The sequence below is a fragment of the Haliotis asinina genome, chromosome 10 (assembly GCF_037392515.1).
Source record: "Haliotis asinina isolate JCU_RB_2024 chromosome 10, JCU_Hal_asi_v2, whole genome shotgun sequence".
Classification (NCBI taxonomy): Eukaryota; Metazoa; Mollusca; class Gastropoda; order Lepetellida; family Haliotidae; genus Haliotis; species Haliotis asinina.
In genome coordinates, this window is record NC_090289.1 from 47,536,941 (window position 1) to 47,559,825 (window position 22,885).

Here is a 22,885-nt window from a genome sequence, read left to right on the forward strand (position 1 = left end):
ATAAATGCCAAATATTTACTCTGATAACTGAATTAACAAATCAGGCATTAGGTTTTTTTTGTTGTTGTTGTTTGTTTGTGTGTGTGTGTGTGTGTGTGTGTGTGTGTGTGTGTGTGTGTGTGTGTGTGTTTGTTGTTGCTGTTGTTGTTGATGTTGTTGTCTTAAATCAAAATCACCAATAACCATTCAGAATCGTCATCGATAACCCCAGAATCGGTGTGTATGTTCTGGAAAATTTGCAGACACGAACATCGATCTGATCTTTTCACTGTGTTAGCTATGATCCGGCGTTTAACTAAGTCGATTATGACACGCCTGCTACATCAGAAACATGATTTAGTATGAACTTTCGTACACAAATTCACGAATTCAAATACATATTACAATCGCATGACAGATGACATTTGTCATCATTACGACGGGTCAAGGTAAAATCCAGAGAAATATATCACCAGGGAAAAGGAACAAGCTGCCCGGAAACATCGGCGGTCCCCGATGTGATATTGCTGCTGTGTTCTTAAAAATGGCATAAAACCAAAAAAAACAACACACTATCTCATAATTTCCGTCCATCGTGACGTCATGACTGACGCCAACTCACGCACGAGGACAATAGTCACCGCCTTTTCTGACTATTTCTCTCGGTTATCACTAAAACACTAAAGTTAACGAAAACTGATTATGCATAATTATATTTATTCATAACTTCCCTGAAGCAACGAAATTCCCCACGTAAAACTCCCCATACGTTACAAGTACACGTAGTCACAGCACACTTAGCATACTTTCTTTATTTTCTATACATATTTGGTGTTTTCCATTGGGTGAAGGTTTATTGATAATACAAAACACACAAACTGTTCGCAAAATACTGTTTCAAATTCATGTAAAAGGAAAGTTTTGCGCTTATTTCAGTTTTACGCAAAATTACACTTTTCGTCTTATCTTTTGTGTTGGGTGAAGACACGTATCACGTAATAATCTATGGAGTGTCACTCTGTTCTGTTTGGAATGAAAAACAAAGGTCCATATATAATTCATATTTCAACAGTTACATTGGAGCTTTCTACTTTCTGTTTAGAAAATAAAGAGCGTATTTTTTTATAATTGATATTATTGTATCACTAATTCTAATTGAATGTCTGATGGATTTTCGGTTTATAAAAGAACACGTGCTATTTGACTGTATAGTTTCCTTTAATCATCACATAAAGTGTATATATTAATTGTGTCAATATCAAGAGCACAGGCGTACATACAAAAATGCCTTTTAAGTTACTATGGATGGGTGAAACTGTTTGTAGACAAGAACGTGTTGGTCATAGCTGAAGTGACGTTGTTAGCTTACAATGGCTTAATTATCACAGCTTGAGTGTAACAGTTTTTGCATATTTTTAATAATATGGACTGATTGACACAGCACGTTTGTAAAACTGTTAGGATACAACTAGTGCTGATTATCAGGGCCCATGTGTAATATTGTTAGCACACTATGCATTGATTGAATCAGACGGTTTGTAAAACCGTTAGCAATTATTAGCATACAATTAGCCGATTATCACGGCCAATGTGTAACGTTGTTAGCATACAATGATAATACATTACGATAATGTCACAGCTTGTGTATGACGCAGTCTTCATGAGCCAGTGACCTGCATATCACAGCCGATGTGTGAACTTTTCAGAAACGCCATTCTGTTCGGCTAACACTTTACCATCGGTTGTCTTCTTATTACTTTCATTCTTGTCTCTTGTCGCTTGAACGCTGGGCAGGGTCTGATTGATGGCCACACAGACAAGGCACACGCCAGTAACGAACACAAACACTAGCATAATCATCATCATAGTTAGCACCTGCTGCACGTCAAACCACTGGATACAGACACTAATCCCAAGGAAAATGCTGAACATGGCGACAGAAAAAACAAGACCGATTGCCTTCTTCAGTGTCGACGGGTTCGACTTCTTGCCGCCCAGTTTCTTTTGCAGATGATGAAACGCAAAGAACAGTATCCATGCGTACAGAAAACCAAGATAGTATACAGCGGGTATCCGGACGACCTCCTGAAGTCTGACGAACGTGCGACCTTTGACGTCTGGGATCCAACTGTACATGTACAGGGTGACGCCAATATAGATGGCAAGGGGGATAACTCGAAAAGCAGCATGAACCTTGCGCCAGAACGGCAACGAAAATATCTGAAATGGAGATGGTAATTGAAGGTCATTGCTTATGAGTACAGTGCTTTTCAGTTTTAACTTCCCTTCGACAACAATCTGACCATGTTGGTTGCTTTGTAATTTAATGCCGCACTCAGCAACAATCCAGCTATATATGGCGGTCGAGCAGAGAATCCAGTGACCAACAGCATGAGCATTAATCTACGCAACTGGGGCACGATGTCCTGTTAGTGTCCAGTAGGACAGTATGCAGTAAGAAGGAGATTATGACGTGATTCATGATCTACCAGCACAATCGAATCAGCCGCTGAGGTTAGCGTTTCCTAAAACGTTTTGCTGCTGACAAAATCTGATGCTAACTGTACAAACTTTTCGTGTATTTACCGTTTATATACCCGTGAAGGTCCGGGTTAGAATAGGCCTTCAGCAATCAATGTTTGCTATAAAATGCGACTATGCTTGTCGTAAGAGGCGACTAACGGGATCGGGTGGTAAGGCTCGTTGACTTGGTATAGACATGTCGTCGGTTCCTAATTCGATGCTCATGTTGTTGATCACTGGACTGTCTGGTCCATACTCTATTATTTACAGGCCGTCGTCATATAGCTGGAATACTGTGCGGTGTAAAACTAAACTCACTCACTCATTCACCGTTTATAAATTTTATAATACTATTTCGATTGCCACAAACAGGTTTGTAGTTAAGAAACGTTAGATCTAATGTCTACTGCTTACCAACGTGCGCAAACTCACATCTGTTCGATGCAAAAAGCAGAGGAACTTGAGATTTCGTTAAGGCATTAGTTTACCACCAACATCTTTAATCCAATAATTCGGAATGTATTAATCATTTCAGATTAACGAATTGCGAATTCGGTGTAATATCATTTTAAAAATACATTTTAGAAATATTCGATTTTCCCAAAGGGAGCTTTCCGTAGGAAATCAATGTATATATACTAACGCAGCCATGATATTTGGAATTCGACACAAATTGTAACTGTTCGGACGTACCTGTGACACTACAATGAGAAGTGAAAAGCCAAAGCAGAACATTGGCCACAGCTTGGTGCCAAGTAGATCTGGTCCTCCTGTCTGTATGGCCACAACGGTGCCGTGTACTGTTACCCATGTCTCCAGTAGTAGCCGCCAGTATTTGTTCAGATGAAAGTTGGTGTAGATCAAACTTCCTAGAACATAAAGTGTGGTATTTGATCAAAATACTTTCCATTTCATAACTAAATCTGACAAAATAGAAACGGCTTCTTTGAAACAGGAGATATATGGGCATGAGAGACGCTGGAAAATGGATCGAACGTGGACCTTTGGCAAAGCTTTAACTATATGGGAGATACAATACACTTTTACTGCGGTACGGCACAGTACGCAATGCGGTACAAGGCCTTCAGTTCGGTATGTGAAAGAATATCATAGTGCAAAAATTGACAACAGGAGCCAAACCTAGTTAGATTTTGACAAAATGGTTCGACTTCTAGAATTGGTGAAAAGGTTTTAAAAGGTTAACAAAATGACGATATGAAACCCGAAAATACCCAATGTCTTCATTTCAGTTATTGCATTGTGGTTCTGCTAATACCCCTATTTAACCACTTTCACCCCTATTTAACCACTGAGCTATCCAACTGCAACTTACGTCCCTTTATGCATCCATTCCCAAATAGGCTCGAAACAGAAACGACAAAACTGCTACACCATTGCAACATGTACGAGTAAACAGATAAAAATAAACATAATCTACCTTGCAGCATTATAATCCATGTGTGGAAGAATCCCAAGGCATGGCCCCATGTATTTTCCATCGGGTGGTACCAAAATGTATAGATCGCGCCCCAAGCAAAGGCGTAACCATGGTAACGTCTGATAAAGGAGAATGCCGCTTGATCAAGGCGGAGTGTCCTGCTGATCTTGTCCTGTTGGATGTCAGTGGGCCACAGGAACACGATGCCCCTGTCTCGGTACTCGATCAGCATGATGAACACCAGAATCATGATCACGGAGCCTACAAGTGAAGAACTGTTAATATCATTCCTGTGAGATTTGATGAGCAAAGCTTGCCAGTAAGTGTCGACTCGATGTGCAATGTACATCAGCCACGTTCGACTTGATGATTAATGGACATCAGTCATAGTCGCGTTGACGTGCAATGTACACCAGGCATGATCCAGTCGGCGTGCAATGTACATCGGTCATGATCCAGTCGGCGTGCAATGTACATCGGTCATGAGAGAGTTGATGTGAAATGTACAACAGTATAACTGTCGAAATGATGTAAAATATGTTCATCGCGTTCGAAAGACCTCTTATTCAACGAAATGTATTCACGTTATCTTACTTTGAGAACTGGCAATGGACACATCCGACGCCAGCGCGTCATAAGTCGTGTGCGTCTGCGCCAGATGGAGAAGGTGGAAGAATACATGCAGACCGAAGGAAATATAGTTCCATTTAGTCAGTCGAGTGCTGTAACGCTGGGACTTCGTCACGTGTGCCTGGACAGGAGAATAGAAAAATAGTGTTTCTCATAGGGCAAAACAATTCATAATCTGAATTTAATAATGTCTCCAAGGCGACGTGAACACAGCAAAGGTGGACATTCTTGAGGCGTTTGCCACTTTACACATTACAATATATGGCACAAATAAGAAAATCCCACTGTTTCTTCATCCAAGCTCACATGCACAATGCTTGTACATAAACTCCATATTACTTAACTGTTAATCCATCATCACTTTGCCGCCTGTGGAACCTAAATTTGCTGATATGTTTTAATAGCCATGTAATAACTGGTCGATACAGATCTGGGACCCGATCCACAAAACCGTAGTGCCGTAATTCAATATTTTATCAGATGCTCGAAAACAATGGCGCAAATATACTGCCACGTCACATATTTGTGCCATTGCTAAGTTTATTGTCCCTTCCCGTAAGTCTGACGTATTATGTTACTTTCTCACAACTTTTTCATTTCATGATTTCTTTTTCAATGTTGTTATGGTGAGTGAGTTAGTTAGATTTTACGCCGCTTTTTAGCAATAAATATTCCAGTAACATTACGGCGGGGGAACAGCAGAAATAGGCTTCACACATTGCACCCATGCGGGCAATCAAACATGGGTCTTCGTCGTGACGAGGGAACGCTTTAACCACAAGGCTACCCCACCGTCCCCAATATTGTTATATGGCACCAATATCTATCTGATGGCTTAAAGTTTTCGATGTAACAGAAAGGTCCATTTGGATGTATGTAAATTATTTCTAGAATAATGTCTAGCACATCGAATTTTATCGATCATGGTGAACGTGTCCACACAATAATGCTTTATGACAAAAAATAGGCTAACGCTTAGTCTCCGAATATACATAATATTGATACTAACACTGAGAGATAACATTGATACTAACATTGATACATAATATTGATACTAACATTGATACATACTACTGATACTAAACTTGATGCACAATATTGATAACAACAGTTAAACTCATCAAAATTGAAAAGGAGTCCCAGTGAGTTGGAAGATTATCCCGGGGAAATCTACACTTGCTTCATTTAGAGTTTTAGCATTGCAGGGAAGGTTAGGCTGTAAAGAAAATAGTGTTGTTTAAGGACTGTGACAGAGATAGACAACAATGGCAAGCATAACTGGGTAACCGATGTGTCATATGTTTACAAGTCTTTATTAGGTTTAATACATGACGATCGTACAGGATGTCTTATCAACTAGTGATTCATACCAGTAATCTGGGCATGGACAGTAACCTATCTCACTCGAATAAAGGCCTCAGTGACAAAATATCCAAATCATATATGTACACTAAAACTGTATAACTTATCAATGTAATGCGAGAAAACATACAACTACTCTTGCAGAATTTCGCTGTTCGTATGACTCAAAGAAACAGGCAGATATTTAGGCACCAGAAGGTATCCTGTTTTACGCCGAAAACGTGCATATTGTCACTGTTGTCTAATGCCTATATTGTACCACAGGTCTTATCATTGTTAAAAGAAAAGGTGAGGTAAGTATGAGAACCATTGCACATATAAAGCAACATGCAGATCCATGAGATACGCAGTAGCTGGGGTACCCAGCTCAGAGTATTGGTCACTGGGAGGAGCAGTGGATGTTTTCTCCCCTCTTCTGAGCGCGAGGCGTGGTACCATCCGTTTAAGCAGCTTGTATGATACAGTCGGGAATCGAACCACGGCCTTCAGCAACCCAGACCGATACTGTTTCCACTAGACCAACTAAGGTGTATTACCGACGCAAAGACTACATTACCTTGTGGTGCTGAGCGATGTACAGGACAGTCCAAGCCAACACCTGGTGTCCAATGTAGCAGAGCCAGGCAAACAGCCGTGTGTATGAGGTCACTCTGTCCGGGGGGAGCTTCCAGTAGTACCACCTGGAGTCTGGCTCAACTCCATACCTGGGTGAGGTAATGAGGTATAGATTATACAGACACGTAGAAACAATGGGATTGGAATTACTCTCTTAAGGTCGAACTCTACGGAGGGAATGATGGGACTGGATTTTGGGTCCCTTTTTTTCCAGTCACTGATGCAAAACCAAATACCTGTTTTAATTTTTTAAACTCTCAGCCGGAATTATATTGGTTTCTTTTGTCATCATCATCGATAAAATCGTATGCTTGGCTCGTCGAGACCCGGGTTCGACCCCAACATGGGAACAATGTATGAAGCCCATTTCTGGTGTTCCCCACCGTGATGTTGCTGGATTATTGCTACAAACAGCATAGAACCAAATACAGTCACTCTCACTCGTGAGTACATGCAGCTGATATGATTTATTTGGACAATGTTTAGTGTTATATCTAACAGAGTCGACAATGCCAGGCATCTGCTTAAACACTAAATACATGTACAGGGATGTGCGGTATGAGCTTACAGCTACTCTAAGCCTAGAATCGCCTGTATATAGTATCAGTAACTTACCTCCCTTTGACACCCGGCTCCGGAACAAAAGGTTCTGGGAGGAACCTATCTCGCGAGGTGGCGCTGATATTGTGCGTGTGACCAGATAGAGCATCCCAGTGCCTGGCGTGGCCTGAGTGAAAGAAGTAGAATCAGGATGTATCATGTTATTCCCACGATATGAATACATTTGTATATCGTTCACTGTACATGTTCCCCACTAGTCGGTACACTACAGTTAAGGACATCGGTCCCATTCAGGGACCCACAGGCCCCTTCATTGTATAAAACAAGCCGGATGCCTGTTCAGTGTACTTCGTAGCAGCCATCGGAGCCTGACTTTTAAGAATTAAATATGTTTGCGTCTATAGAATCATAAACGTAAAACCAGGCGTGCATATTATGTAAAATTAATCCATATGAAAAGATGGTACATTTTCGGAGAACACGGGTTGCAATGTGCCATTACCTACACTGAAGATGGTGTCAATGAATCAGGGTGCTATGCTATTGACTATGCTTAAGATGGTGTCAATGAGTCAGGGTTCTATGCTATTGTCTATGCTGACGATGGTGTCAATGAGTCAGGTTGCCATGCTATTGTCTATGCTGAAGATGATGGCATGAATCAGGTTGCCATGCTATTGTCTATGCTGAAGATGACGGCATGAATCAGGTTGCTATGGTATTACTTATGCTGAAGATGGTGTCAGTGAATCAGGTTGCCGTGTTATTACCTGTGCGGAAGATTATGCCGCTGTATCATGTTGTTGTTTTACTTCCAAAGACAATGTCAGTTAGCAGGGGTTTCTATGTTCTTACCTATGCCGAAGATGACGCCGATTAAGATGACAATGAAGGCGATACCGCCTGACCAAAGAAAGATGTCTTCTCGTTCCCGCAGTTCTCCACTGGCTCTCTTGATTTCATTCTGAAAGAAGGACGACAAATTTCAGTTTTACCCACAGTAAAAGTGTTGCATCACAATGCTCCAAACGACGTGGAACTCAAATCACTCTCTTATCCCATCGTCACCTAAACAATACTTGAATATCTGTTTGACTGAGTGAGCGGCTTTAATTTAAAGTCCCACAAACAGTAAATCAGTGACAGTGCAAGAGGGCCTGATATGGAGGACGCCGGGAACCTCTCAGGCTAGTGTCGATGTAGTGTCATTAAAACTAATGAAGCTATTATTAGGAATAAGTGTGAGTGAGCAAGTATGGTGTTACGCCGCCTTTGGCAATATTCCAGCGGTATCATGGAGGGGAACACCAGAAATGGGCTTCACATACTGCGTCCATATTGGGAATCGAACTGGGGTCTTCGGCTTGACGAGCGAACGTTAACCACTACGCTTCTCACCGTACCCAATGTATGTATGTGAATAGTCTGTATTAAATGATCACAGAATGTAGGGGTGTGCAGTCTATATTCCACCAACTATTTAGGACATAGCCTTCGTTCATGGATCCCACTTTGGATTGGTTGATAGTAGGGGAATGACAAAGGGAGACAACTCGTTCACGTCCATGGCCTCGACGAAGCCCCAAGGCAGTGCCTAACGTCTTGATATATCAAATACCACAGAATCTTGGATTCGAACTCGTGAACACTTAACCGTCCTACAGGTAAGTGAGTGAGTGAGTGAGAGAGTGAGTTTAGTTTTACGCAGCACTCAGCAATATTACAGCTATATGGCGGCGGGCTATCAAGAATCGAGTCTGGACCAGACAATCCAGTGATCAACAACACGAGCATCGATCTGCGCAATTGGGAACCGGTGACATGTGTCAACCAAGTCAGCGAGCCTGACCCGTTAGTCGCCTCTTACGACAAGCATATTCACCTTTCATGGCACCTACAGGTAAGGGACACAAGGGACTGTAGACCAAGGGACCAACAACTGCCCCTAACTGCATATTCAGAGAGGATGGTTTCACGCCAGTTTTAGCAATATCACAGGAATATCACGGCAAAGGTGCGGAATCGAACCAGGGTCTTCGGCGTCACGAGCGAACGTTTTAACCACTATGCTGCCCCACCGCCCTAAACAACAAGAAGAATAACCCTACCTCGTGTGCTTCGTTCGACCCTTTCTCGTCCTCGTTGAAGGTCAGGTAGCTCTGAAAGTAAACAATTTTTTTTACATAATTGTCAATATTTACTAAAAAGATTACGCTTATGTTTCAACGAGTCTCTAACGTATCAACGTATCTCTAACGTGTCATACTGACACGTGTCTTCGTCTTTTAGGGAGTATACCGTCTATACATCAGAGATGGATTTTGCACATGAATTTGTTTTTCAGCATTTCACACATATTTATATAAAGGCTTAAGCACAGTTATGTTTTTCCACCAGCATTAGATTGGTTGGGTTAGTACGATATAGGTTCACAGTTGGCTTGGAGGTGTTGACAACATTTCTGGTGCTGGAACACATGCTAAAGGACACATATTTACTCAAATACACACGAGTGAAACATTCTCATACCAGACTGTACTGAAAATAAATACTCAAGTGAGTGAGTGTAGTTTTACGCCGCACTCCGCACTAGTTCCAGATACATGGCGGTGGTCTTTAAATAATCGAATCTCTACCAGACAATCCACTGATTAACAGCATGATCTAAGAAACTGTGACACGATGACTGCTGCCAGCCTTACCAGCCAGCCTGACCAACCGATCCTGTTGGACGCCTCCTACACCAAGCATGAGTTGCTGAAAATCAATTCCAACCCGGATCTTCACATGTAAACTCCCGTTCAAAAGAAAGTGCACACCCATATACTTGGTCACTATACATTTATTTCGTTCTAATTGATACCTATTTTCACGAAAAACATGTCTAAAGAAAACAACTAGCGGGATACATTCTCCGAAACGCAACCTCAACCATTTTGCACTTTGCACGAAATTTTACGTAAATCGTTTTTTTTTACTCCTACACGTGCAATCAGCAAGAAAAATGGGGTATAAGACGTTGTCATATTGTCACGGAAGCATACGACAAAAAGAGCACTAAGAAAATGCCGAAACTAACGCGGGAACAGAGAGAGAGAGAGTCATCGGAATGTCGCAAATGGGAGCTTCTAACAGTCATATTGCCAGGGCGTGCCAGAAACAGAAGTGACCGTCCGAAGGTGACCACACCGCAAGAATATCGGTACCTACGGGTTTTGCATCTCCGGAACCGGATGTTGACTGTGACGTCATCAGCTGCAACAGCATTGGGGCACCGCATCAGCAGTGTTCACGGTGATGAGGAGACTTCGCGCAGCTGGCATCCGGGCATATCGACCAACCCGGCCTTGACCTTCCAACATCACAGGAACCGGTTACAGTGGACCAGGGCCCCGTTTCACAAAACTCTCGTAAGCTTAAGATCTCGTAACTTTTCTCGCAGCATTCCCACTTCCTGTGTTACAGTATAGGAGGTACGAACGCTACGAGAAAAGTTACGAGATCTTAGGCTTACGGCAGTTTTGTGAAACGGGACCCAGGACGGTACGTCGCTGGCAACGTCGCAACTGGGCTCGTGTACTCTTCAGTGATGACAGCAAGTTCAATCTGTTTCATTTGGATGGCAGGACGAGGGTCTACAGGCGTAAAGGAGAACGTTTGGCGCCAAACTGCATACACGTTCATGCGTTTGGTGGAGAAGGTGTGAAGGTTTGGGGAGCCATTTGCAACAACCAGAAGACTCGTCTAGTGACTATTCGAGGAGATCTGACAGCGCAGAGATACAGGGATGAGGTGTTGCGACCTGTGGTATTGCCCTTCGTACAACAGCACCAAGGAACGCTATTCCAACATGAAATCGTGCGACCACACACCGCCAGGCTTACCACAGACTTTCGCAACCGCCAAAATGTCGATGTTTTGCCATGGCCATCTCGTTCACCTGACCTCAACCCCCTTTAACATTTATGGGATCACCTCGGGAGGCAACTTCGACGTCGACAACGGCAACCACACAACGTTCAACAACTGGAACAGGCTCTCCATGACGAATGGGCCAGAATTCCTGATGACGTGATCAGGCGGCTTACGTCTTCCATGAGGAGACGTGTCCTGGCGTGTATTGATGCCAATGGGGGCCACATAAGATATTGAGTGTGTTACCTATTGTAAGGACTTCATGTCGTCTTTTTTGTTGACAATGACTTTCTCATCAGCAGTTTTGAGAAGTGTCATTTTGACGCCATGTTTGTTTGACTTCACGTCACCGGAACAATTTCGGTTCTAAATGGTTTATTCTTATGTCATTATGTCTGTTTGAAATTGCGCTTCAATACACATTTTCAGTTATGTCTCAGCGTTGTGTTGTTTGTCTGCTATTTCAAGTTTAGAAATACTCAAGATTGAACCATACATGAACAATATGGAAATTAGAAAGGAGCCCCAATCAGATGGGAGGTTCAGAAGCCGAGGAAACAGTCGGACATACATTATACATGTAGCATGCAGTTTTATGGATGACAATTTTTTGTTCGAATTGACTCAGTTGACCGCCGGTCAGATAGAAAGAGCTTGAAAGGGAAAGACTAGTGACCTTTAGACAGGTCAGGTTGTTTACATGTTTGCAAGTTTATCATGCGTGTCCGAAAACCTGACCTCACTGGGATTTCTAAAATCAAAAGGAATAGGCCTAAACTATTCACCCTACACGGCTCACTGTGGCTAGTTGGTGTTGTCGTAAACCAGGATGTCTCTAATTACGATTCAGCAAACTGTACTGTTTACAACACTGACCAACAGGGCCAGTTAAGAGTGCAAGCTCGTCTAAGAGCGCTTATAATAATTTAGATTTGTTGTCTGACGCCGTTCAGCACAACTTGAACATCAGGAAAACATTGTAGCTTTTGCGGAATGCACACTGTGGAATGCACAGACAACGTGGAATGCAAACGTTTCTGTTTATCCAAACAGATTCGAAATTGTGGAACATTATGTTTCAATAAGCGTACCGGCCCGAAACAACTGAGCATACCCACAAACCCGCACCCCTGCCCTTTTCACTCACTTTGTTAGCTGTTGATGTCATGGCGATGTCCCTTCGTCTCAAGTTTCTGCTATCTGTAATAAAACGTTAGCATGAGACTATTGGTGAAACACAGTATCCAATGCACATTTAAACGACAAATACACACGACAATGTCCTCCTACCTTTGCAATGTTTAAAAATAACAAAACAGCATACAGCTGACACAAGGAGGCAGGTATAAAGTGCTGTGGATATATATATCTGATATAATCCGCAAGGCAGACAAGAACAGTGCGTTGTGGATCCATACCTGACCAGGGATCCGAAAGGCAGACAAGAACAGTGCGTTGTGGATCTATACCTGACCAGGGATCCGAAAGGCAGACAAGCACAGTGCGTTGTGGATCTATACCTGATCAGGGATCCGAGAGGCAGACAAGCACAGTATGCTGTGGATCTGTATCTTACCAGGAATAAACAAAGGAAAGTGATCAGGCCCTTAATCTGCACGCTGTCTCCGCGGATAGACACAAACACCGAGCACTGGACATTACAAATCCACCGGAGTGCCTGTCACATGCCTACTTATTCAAGGGTTATGTTCTAGCTTGCAGTCTGACCGTTGCCAACCTCACGCGTTGGTTTCTCCATAACAGGGTCACAACAATTTCATGATATCTCATGCAGCTACATAACTGACCGCAAATAAGTGTTGACATTACAGACCTCATTATACGCTATTTTTATACGGTAATACTGTATGTAGCAGGCGTCTTACGTACGGCTGTCAACAACACATCGTGAGCTTGTACAGGGGTAACCTTGGTTGAACTCTCGTGAAGACGACGCGCAGGAGAAAACATAAGGCCATGAAATATGTCCCCGGGAGATAAGGTGCGCGGAGGAAGGAGGGGGCTTGAGGAAGAGGAGATCAAGCCGGAAAGGCAATCCCCGCCCATGAGTGAATGCCCTGAGGTGTGTGGCAGTTATATCAATCATATCATATTGGATATACGATACTACATACATAGAATGCATAGTTTTGAATGCCTTGTCAGGAATACAAATATGTATATCTCATTATAGTTAATGAGTATCATCTCAACTATTCGATGAGAATATGATGACAATATAAGACATTAGGATCATCATTTCATCTTTGTTGAACAGATTCATGCTTAAACCTACGTAAACAAATGGTAACATGATTATCATTTTTGCCGTACCGGTAAGTAAATCTAGGCAATGTATAACAACTTTATTATCATTTCTGCTGTACGAGTACGTAAATCTAAGCAACACATGATGCCATCAGGAATATCATGTCAGTTCATGTGTGCCAAAGCGGATGATCATATAATAGATATTTAACGTATCACAAGTCTGTATGATATGAATATCATAATGATAGTTGCATGCCATATATATGCCCCATACAATCTGATGCCAGCTGTAATATCTCTACTTACCGTCCGGAGCGCCCAAGATCTATATTCGGTCCAGAGTATGGAGACAATGGGTGAAGCCTATGTCAGCTGTCCCCCGCCGTGATATAGCTGGAATATTGTTAAAGCCAGCCTAAACCCTACTCACTAAAGTTTGCTCAAATATGGCAAAATACAATTATGATATCATTAGTATCATGACTTACTGTGGTTCATTCTTCTACAAAAAGCGCAAGAATCTAACCCTCAAAAGCCAAGGCACATTCCAAAGTCATCGACGGCACGATCGATATCCAGAGACAACAGATATTTTTTAGTGTGTAACGCACGTCTGTCTATATGTACAAGCCGTATGTGTGATTTACATTCCTACTTATAGGCGAATCGAAATAGGCCAGACACGAACGTACCTGCGATCTACATTCCTAGTTCGCCATCCTCGGTGTGAGCTTGTGTTTGTTAGTGTTTGTAAGGGGAACGCAATGTAGGTCACACAGCAAGTTACAAGTGATAAGACGCACGTGGTTTCAGCACTTTAGATAGCCGTGGAAACCACCTAATTATACAACTTGAAATTTGTCTCGGTATTTTTATAAATTTAATACCAATAAAATCAGATTGTGACATTGGGGTGATTTGAATTATACGAAGCTAAATGTTAAATTATCAAATTATTAGTTCTGGGCTAGGAAGAGATGACTTGTCATAATCCATGGCCAGTATCGCCTATACAATTATTGATCTTCAGCTGTGGTATCCCATGTTATACACACGGGCATTAGCTTCGTGGTAATATTTCATTTGTTACTATGGATGAAACCAGTTAACCATTGTCCCCAATGATTAGTAACGAGATATGAGAAACACTGACGTTCAACCTAAACAGGTTCGACAGTATCTGTAGGAATGGTGACAGCAGAGTGAGTGAATTCCGTGATACTGCTTTTTGGCAATATCACAGCAATATCAAGGAGGGGAAAACCAGAAATATGCTTGACATATTGTACCCAAGTGAGGAATCGAACCCGGGTCTTCGGTGTGACAAGCGAACGCTTTAACTACTAGACTACCCTACCACCCCTTGTGATATCAGAGTGGGTGAGTTTAGTTTAGGTTTACGCCGCACTCCGCAATATTCTAATATTCCATATGGTGGCGGTATGTAAACAATTGTGTCTGGATTAGATGATCAACAGCATGAGCATCGATTTGAGCAAATTGGAACCGGTAACATGTGCCAACCAAGTCAGCAAGCCTGACCACCCCATCCTGTTAGTCGCCTCTCAAGACAAGTAAAGTCACCTTGTATGGCAAGGCAAGCATGGGTTGATGAAGTCCTATTCTACCCCCTGATAACGCATTATGAGAATCTGTGTCTTAACGTGCCATTTAAAATACGTAATGACGTATTTCCATGCATTCATAAGCATACTCACTCACTTACTAAATATTCTCTACTCAACATTTGACTGATCACGCATTTGGATATGATGTATAAAGCATGTTCGCTGGTCACGTTTTGACGTTTTGAACTCCTCGGCAGCTCAGACTGCGGTATTCGGCTAAGATTAACGACAACCACAACATATAATACTCAGTAATAATTTTATTCTGACTGAGTCTGTGGGGGTAATTATGGACATTCTACATCCCATCATAATTAACAGTCACAAATCGAACTTACAAGTGATGTATCGTTAAATTTATCTTACCTCACACATTAATCTCCCTGAAAGCTCTTCTGTTATTTACAATGAACTCCGCTAACAAGCGAGTAACATTTCAATGTACCCAGCTGGGTATGCCAAACTCAGTTGCTATTTCGCGGTAGTAAATCCTTTTCTCGCATAACATTGAATCACGGATGTTGTACGAAAATTACCGCTGTCTTAATAGCGAATGCAAATAGATGGAAGAGAGATAACTCAAAATCTGTTTGCCTTATCATCTGCAAAATCTCGCAATGGCCATTAACGGATTAGTACACGTTGCTTCAAACAAATCAAAATTAACACTGAGGTCTTCAGTACCAGTGCCTTGGGCGCGACAAGTGGACTTGGGCACTTAGGCAAAACAGTACTAAAATGTATCATGGCCTTTCCGTAAACCCTGAAACAAATACACCCAAGCCCATTCAAGTCTTAAAATGTGGCAAGTCTAGATGTCCATAACTTTTGGCAAATGAAGAAAGTTTCAGGACTGCTTTTTAGGATGCTTTTTATTATTTTTTCTGTAAAATGTGTTTCAAATTTCAGAAACTAGTTTAATCCACAGGTTGATGCAATTGTGATATGTGTCATCTGTTTCTCAAACCACAATTTCTGTTTTGTGTGTAATACAAATTTGTCGAATTTCAAATTCGTACCTTAAATATACTGTCGTGTTCCTGAGCACAATAAATGCGTTCATGGGTTTCACGAATACATGCACCATCAAACAGACACACGTCGATGCAATTTTCTCAAAGACCCAAATTTGGTTCAATATGGCGATGAAACTATATTACCTCTCACACCTAAGCAAGATTGCGTAGGACACTGTTCAAAGTCTACGTGACATCGAGTGAGTGAGTATGATTTACGCCGCAATATCCCATCGATATGAGTTACACAAGAACTGGACGAAATGTACCCATATGGGCGCTCGTACTCGAGTTAGCAACGTGAGGGGGTACACGTTGACTTGTCGACCTCACTGCCTCTTATCAGAGATATGTGATTTTACAGTTTCGCTTTAGGACAGCCATAAGTGCCTACAAGCGGTCGATCTACTGTTGTGTAAGGGTTCAGTTTCTAGAGCATTATGAAACGTCAAGGCTGTGTGACGTTGTTTCCAAATCTGCTTCCTTTCATAATAGGACATTTTCACAAAGTCAAACAATTATTAAAATCTATCACCTGAACTTCAACTCGGAAATCCTCGTAGAATTATTGAAATTATAAGAAAGCGTATATTCTAAACCAAGAAATATTTAAGACTCAGCAGTCAATGTTAATCATCGGTTTCAGCCAAAAAGTGAGTGAATTTAGTTTTAAGTCGCTTTCAGCAATACTCTAGCAATATCACACGGGAACACCAGAAATGGACTTCACACATTGTACTCATGTAAAGAATCGAACTCGGGTTTCGGCGAGACGAGCGAGTGCGTTAACCATTCGGCTACTCCATCCTCCTCTGCTGAAATTCCTTGTCGTTTCAGGCAATTTTATCAGTACGAGTAGTACACACCTTATTTTACAGCTTTGGCGAGCATCATGCACGTTAGGTTCAACAAATCCATGGATTTCATGATAAAGCACGAATAACCCTATCAAGTGTGTGGTGTTTGAGCAGTACGTATACAGGGTTTGTGATTGTAAGTCAAAATCAAAAACAGTCCTAAAAATATTAACAACAAGCGTTAAAAAAATATTTGAATTACACAATGCATGTACCTCTCACCGACGATGAGTGGAGCAGGAGAACCGCTGTGCCTGTAGATTTAAAGTCGCATTGCGTCTACAGGCTCGAGAGACTTGACCATTGGTAGACTGGCGATACTCCCGAAGTGGTCCCAAAGGTTTGACTTTTATTGCTCACTTATCAATCCCTCCTAAAACTTGAGCTAGACTAGCAACATGCTATAAATTCTTTTTGGCTGTAACAACCGTCTTGATAACTGTTCAAGACTCTTCATTACGTTTGGACGTTTGGACGCCGTAATGAGTGAGTGAGTGAGGATGGGTTTATGCCGCTTTTAGCAAAATTCCAGCAATATCATGGCGGGTGATACCAGAAATGGGCTTCAGACATTATACACATGTAGGAGATCGAACCCAGGTCTTCGGCACGACGAGTGAGGGCTTCAACCACTAGGCTACCCAATAGCCCACACAGGGATAGAGGCAAGAAGATATCCCTATATCTCCTCCTATTGTATTGCGATTATGTTTTAGCATGTATACTTTATTTATATATCATAAACACGTCGATCTTAGTTTAAAGTAAGTCTGTTCTCATTTCATACAAGTCAATTAAAAGGGACTACTTGTTTATTATGGAATATTGTTATATATCATTGTAATGCATTGCAAAACACTGTTGTAAATATTGGACCAAAGCCGAATAGTACACCATTGAAACAGAACGTACATGCAATCGGAATAATGCTGTGATGGTTTTGCGACTACATTGATATTCCTGATATTTCGAACTTTCGGCCCTGATTCCATATGAGTCTATTACTGCTAGACACATATTTGATGATCCTGCGCACTAAACGCATTTGTGACAAGAGAGGCGGTACAACGAATTGGGCGAGTACAGTTGACTGCTACAGGTAGCTTGACGATTATGCACGTGCAATACATGCTAACAGTGACATGAAATCAACACCGCTATTGAATAACACCTGTCTCGCTATTGTGTAACACTAGTCTCGCTACTGTTTTACACCTGTCTCAATACTGTTTTACACCTGTCTCAATACTGTTTTACACCTGTCTCAATACTGTTAAACAGATTTCATTTGTAGTAAAAAATGTCCAGGTTAGGAAAACATGGGCAAATAGTTCATTCTCAGGCAAGGGAGGTAGCATACAATGTTATCATGTATATGGACAAAAACTTGTGCAACCAAAGCAGATTCTCTTTTACAAAGCAGCCTTGCTACTGGACTCTCAACCGCAACTTTAAAGCGCCTTAAGGCAGAAGGTGGTAGGAGTGCGAGTGGACCTACATTTATCAGCCCCACAAACCCAAAACTTGCAGTTACAAACTTGATGATTTCGACCGGTGTGCAGTCCGTCATTTTGTACAAAGTTTATATGGCGTAAAAAAACAACTACCCACTCTGGATACGATGTATGATATGGCAAAGTACCAGTTGAACTACAAGGGTTCTAAGGAAAGTGTTCGAAAAAATCTCAAAGACATGGGGTTTAGGTGGCGAAAAACGCAGTCAAACCATAAACTTTTAATGGAACGTAAAGACGTTGTTTCCAAGTGTTTGCAATATTTGCGTGCAATAAAGAAATACAGAGAAGAAAATTGAACACTCATCTTTATCGATGAAATATGGTTGCATGTACACCACATTGTCCCAAAGTGTTGGCAACTTGAGGGTGAAGTCATAATAAATGGGGTTCAACCTCCATCTGGCACCGGACCTCGGCTTATTGTGGTTCATGCAGGGGGTGAAAACGGTTTTGTTCCAAATGCTTTGCTTGTTTTTGATTCCAAAAACAAATCAGCAGACTATCATGACGAGATGAACTTTGATAATTTTTCCAAATGGCTCCAGGAAAAGTTGATCCCAAACCTTCCACTGCACTCTGTCATCGTTATGGATAATGCACCATATCATAGCAAGCAAGTGGACAAATGTCCGACAACCGCCAACAGAAAAGATGACACAAAAGCTACAAAGGCACAATACCTCATTTGATGAGAAAATGCTTAAACTATCGTTTCTTGCAAAATCCAACAAATCGGGTCCTGTCTACGGAGTAGACACTACGTTGAAGCATAGATGTTGGTCATGATGTACTACGTCTCCCTCCCGATTGAGTTAATTTGGGCAAATGTGAAAAATTATGTCGCTTCACAAAACTTGCAGTTCACAAAAAGTTCCTTACGAGTTGCCATAAATGAAAGGATGTCTGCAATCGGTGCAAAAGAATGGTCGGAATGTTGTAAACATGTTAAAACAATTGAAGATGGTTACTGGCAACGCGAAATCGCAGTAGAAAGGGAAATTGACAGACTAGTGATTGACTTAGGACTTGCATGTGATTCAGGCACCGCGGCTGATTCAGAGAGTGATAATTAAAGCATTGTTGTGCCTTCTATAATAATTGACACATACTATATCATGTTTTTACTGTTCCCATACTGTGTCATAAAAAAGAGTAATCCAAAGAGTAATCCAAGTATTCCCGGTCGATCACCAGCGGAATTAAGGACGGAAATCAGCCCGTACAGAGAAATAGGAACCAAATTATGGGATAAAAATATTTCCCCCTTGCTACTCTGATTTAGCCACCCCCATTCAGTAACAGATAACTTTTAACATATTAAAAAGTTAAATGAAACACAATTAACTATATGTAGTTAGTATCTATTTAATATTTATCAGACGAAAAGTCAACTTTACCCATTAAAACAACACCGCATATTCCTTTGAATGATAAGGCTGCAATTTCAGGCATAAGATACTGATATTCCACGCTAACCTTTAGTTAAGACTAAGACAAATAGATGATTGGGGCATTAACAAGCATTTTAGATATTCAACAATTTTGTTACAAAAATAACAGGAAAATGTCATTTGCTTCGTGAAATGGATCGGTGGTCCTAAACATATTTGCTCAGTATATTGTGTTGATTCAATTCGTTGAGATTGTACCTGTTCCCAAATCGAGTGTGCTATAACAATTCATGCGTGAAACGCACGGGGAAAATGAACTTCTCGATATTTATCAGACAACCTGTCTCCCTCTTGTTTCAAGTGGATCGTTCTGTGGGGCGTTCCCAAGTATGCAAATTGGGTTCATTCGTCAGGTCGTGGATCAACTTATATGTGTTTACCAGTAGTTTGAAACATGCTCATTGTATGTTGCCTTATGCATAAGTGCCTTTTCATATAATGACAAACTTTATAGATGAACAACTTCTTTATTCGGATGATGAGACGTTTCCATACAGATTTGTGTATCGTTGTCAAGCAAGTATGAGACAGATACAAAACAGGGTCATATATACAAATTGCATACAGTATACAGTAAATACTTAACAAGAACAACATGAGGTTAACTGGGAAGTACAGTAACAGTGTGATAAGGGATTAGATGTAGAAGTCAGTGACAATGGATCATATCAGAATACAGTGGGATGTACAAAGCAGGAGAGGTGGGTATATTCATACAAGTTATACAAGCACGTACGCTTGTTGATGAGTTTGCTTTATGCTGACGGGATGAAATAACCTACATTGTATAGGCTAATCATCCTCACAAGGTAGCACTGTACACCATGAGGATAGGCACATTTCATACGCATTTTATACGCATGTAATGCATGAAACATGATGAAGATGATCAGAGTAAGTACAATTTTATGTTTTCTTAACAGATTAATTGTCCTTGGTCAGTTAATCAGTTACGCTAGTAAAACACTTCCAGGAACAATGGACATAACTTTCCTCAGTCGCTTAAGTAATAATGCCAACCCCTTATCAACAGAGATCAGTTATACGTATATGTGTGTATATATATATGACTCGAACAAAGTGGTTGTTCATCCATAAAGTTTGTCCTTATGTCATTTACCAACTTCTAACCATGACACTCAAAGAAGCTACTTATAGGTTTGAATTCGAAAGTTGATACCTCATTATGAGCGCTCCAGTTTAAAAAAAATACGGTAATGATGTATTCCATGCATTCATATTTCACGCATCCATACATTCAGATGGTTTAACGTACTTTGTACATAAACATTCTCATTCTTGTAAATGTACAATTAAACATGATTCTCCAGAAATATCATCACACATTCCTCGCCAGCCCTATAAATTATATACGGTACAGTTACTTCACACTCTTCAGAACAGAAAACGTACAGGCTTTTTTTGCGGTGGATTTCCGATGTATTTTCCAGTACACGTCATGAAGAGAATTCCTATGTTTGAATCCCGTTAATCATGTCGAGGTTGTCGTGTTTGTACACCTTTGTCATCCAAATGAAAACGATACATAAAAAGTGTAGAAAACGTTTTCCATGTAATGCAATGTGTCTGATACGTGAGCATGTCGACTTTAATAGGCCAAACCAAACAGGATTTACGACGTAAACGAAAGTAAATAATGACAAAATACCAATGCGACTGGCCGAAATACCATTCGAAAGCAGCTGGGTCCCAATCTGCCATTGCAAGGCACTTTAACGTCCACCACGTCACCATGTCCCGTTTACATTCGGTCCAATATCGTCCCAGAAGTGACCCTCCAAGAGTGATCACTCCTGCTCAGGACCGATTCATTCAGGTGTTTTATCTTTATCACCGATCATATTGTTATTACTATTACAGGATATGAGCATGTATATAGCGCACATATCCACGCAGCTAGTGCTTGTTTAAGGAACTGGTATATTTTCATTCTTCGATCTTTGGATATTAACCTCGCTGGATCACAAGCCTGAAGCTTCAGACAGCTCGCCCACCGCAGCCCCTGCGCTACACTGAAGGACAGGTGCCTGGTTTTTCGAAGAAATTTCCGACGAAAGAATCAGAAATCTTCTGATAGAAACGGAAATTTTGAGCATGTCGACCAAAAGTTGAACCTGTCCTGGCACGACTACACTGACAACGACGTGTCCAATGGTGCAGTAGGGTACAGGTATGGAAGCAGTGAGCTGCAAGGGGTGGGGTCACCAGGAACTGACCATGTGTCCAGTTTCATACATTTTCTTATTTGGGGGCTGTGCGTTTCTTTTTGTTAAAGAATTTGGCATGAATTACTTCATCTGAAGTTTTGGTTGGAGTAAAATGTTTGTAATTATACTTACTTTGCATTTCAGGATTTCGGTTGGTCGTCTTTGTAGTCAGAGTGCGGAAATGCCGTACCTGGGTGGGGATTTCCAAAGGCGTTGTTGACATCAAGACAGCACATCCTAATTTGGCGTACCAGTTGATAAGATGTTATCCCATGCAATGCCCTCTTAGTTGTACAAATGTCTTTGCGTTCAGGTATACCATCGGCTTGCCACTGAATGTGATTGTTGACTGTCTGACCCCTGGGTCATGACGACCTCAAACACACGTGTCAACACTGTCTGATAGTGTAATGCCTGAGATTCCGAATAGGTTGGCACCGTCTGATATATATATCTACGATTGTGACAATTATCTTGCTGCAGTTGGTAACTGCTGAACATTGGAGATTACAGGTCATGTGACACAGATTCATGTCAGTTTTTCATTGCCTTATCATTACGTAACCATGTTCGGCCGACCAAGTAGTTCAAACAATATCTGGCGTTTGAGGTAAAGTAGACTCACTCGATATGGTTACACCTAGGTGTGCACTATATCTGGTACAGAAACCGGTTGTGGTGGGAGAGATTCATCTACATGACGTGACCTAATGAAGTTTGTTAGACTCAGTGTAGGAGAGTAACGAATAATACTGAGACTAAGTTTACTTAGACTGGGAGACCCAGGGCCCCGGTCCACAAACAGCTCGTAACGATACGACCTGTCGTAAATCTATAATTTATCATAGGCTTACGGATGTCTTGTCTCTACGCGCGTCACGATATGGCTGAAAG

General features: G+C 41.4%; 1 protein-coding gene across 7 annotated transcripts; it reads right to left on the reverse strand.

Moving 5' to 3' along the window:
- Positions 1-675: 675 nt before the first annotated feature.
- LOC137298822 (uncharacterized) lies at positions 676-22,593 on the reverse strand. 7 transcript variants are annotated; one of them, XM_067831100.1, is made up of 11 exons: positions 13,987-14,040; positions 13,601-13,687; positions 12,171-12,223; positions 9,217-9,267; positions 7,964-8,072; positions 7,163-7,274; positions 6,489-6,636; positions 4,535-4,691; positions 3,941-4,201; positions 3,196-3,371; positions 677-2,199 (listed from the first exon to the last, which is right to left on the reverse strand). In XM_067831100.1, the coding sequence occupies exons 3-11, from the start codon at positions 12,189-12,191 to the stop codon at positions 1,660-1,662; spliced, it is 1,575 nt and encodes a 524-aa protein (XP_067687201.1). In that variant the 5' UTR covers positions 12,192-12,223; positions 13,601-13,687; positions 13,987-14,040; the 3' UTR covers positions 677-1,659. The 7 variants fall into 7 exon arrangements, with proteins under 7 accessions (XP_067687198.1, XP_067687201.1, XP_067687196.1 ...); XM_067831097.1 differs by lacking the exons at positions 13,601-13,687; positions 13,987-14,040 and adding an exon at positions 13,783-13,968 and having other exon boundaries at positions 676-2,199; XM_067831095.1 differs by lacking the exons at positions 13,601-13,687; positions 13,987-14,040 and adding an exon at positions 22,124-22,593.
- Between the last annotated feature and the right edge of the window lie 292 nt (positions 22,594-22,885).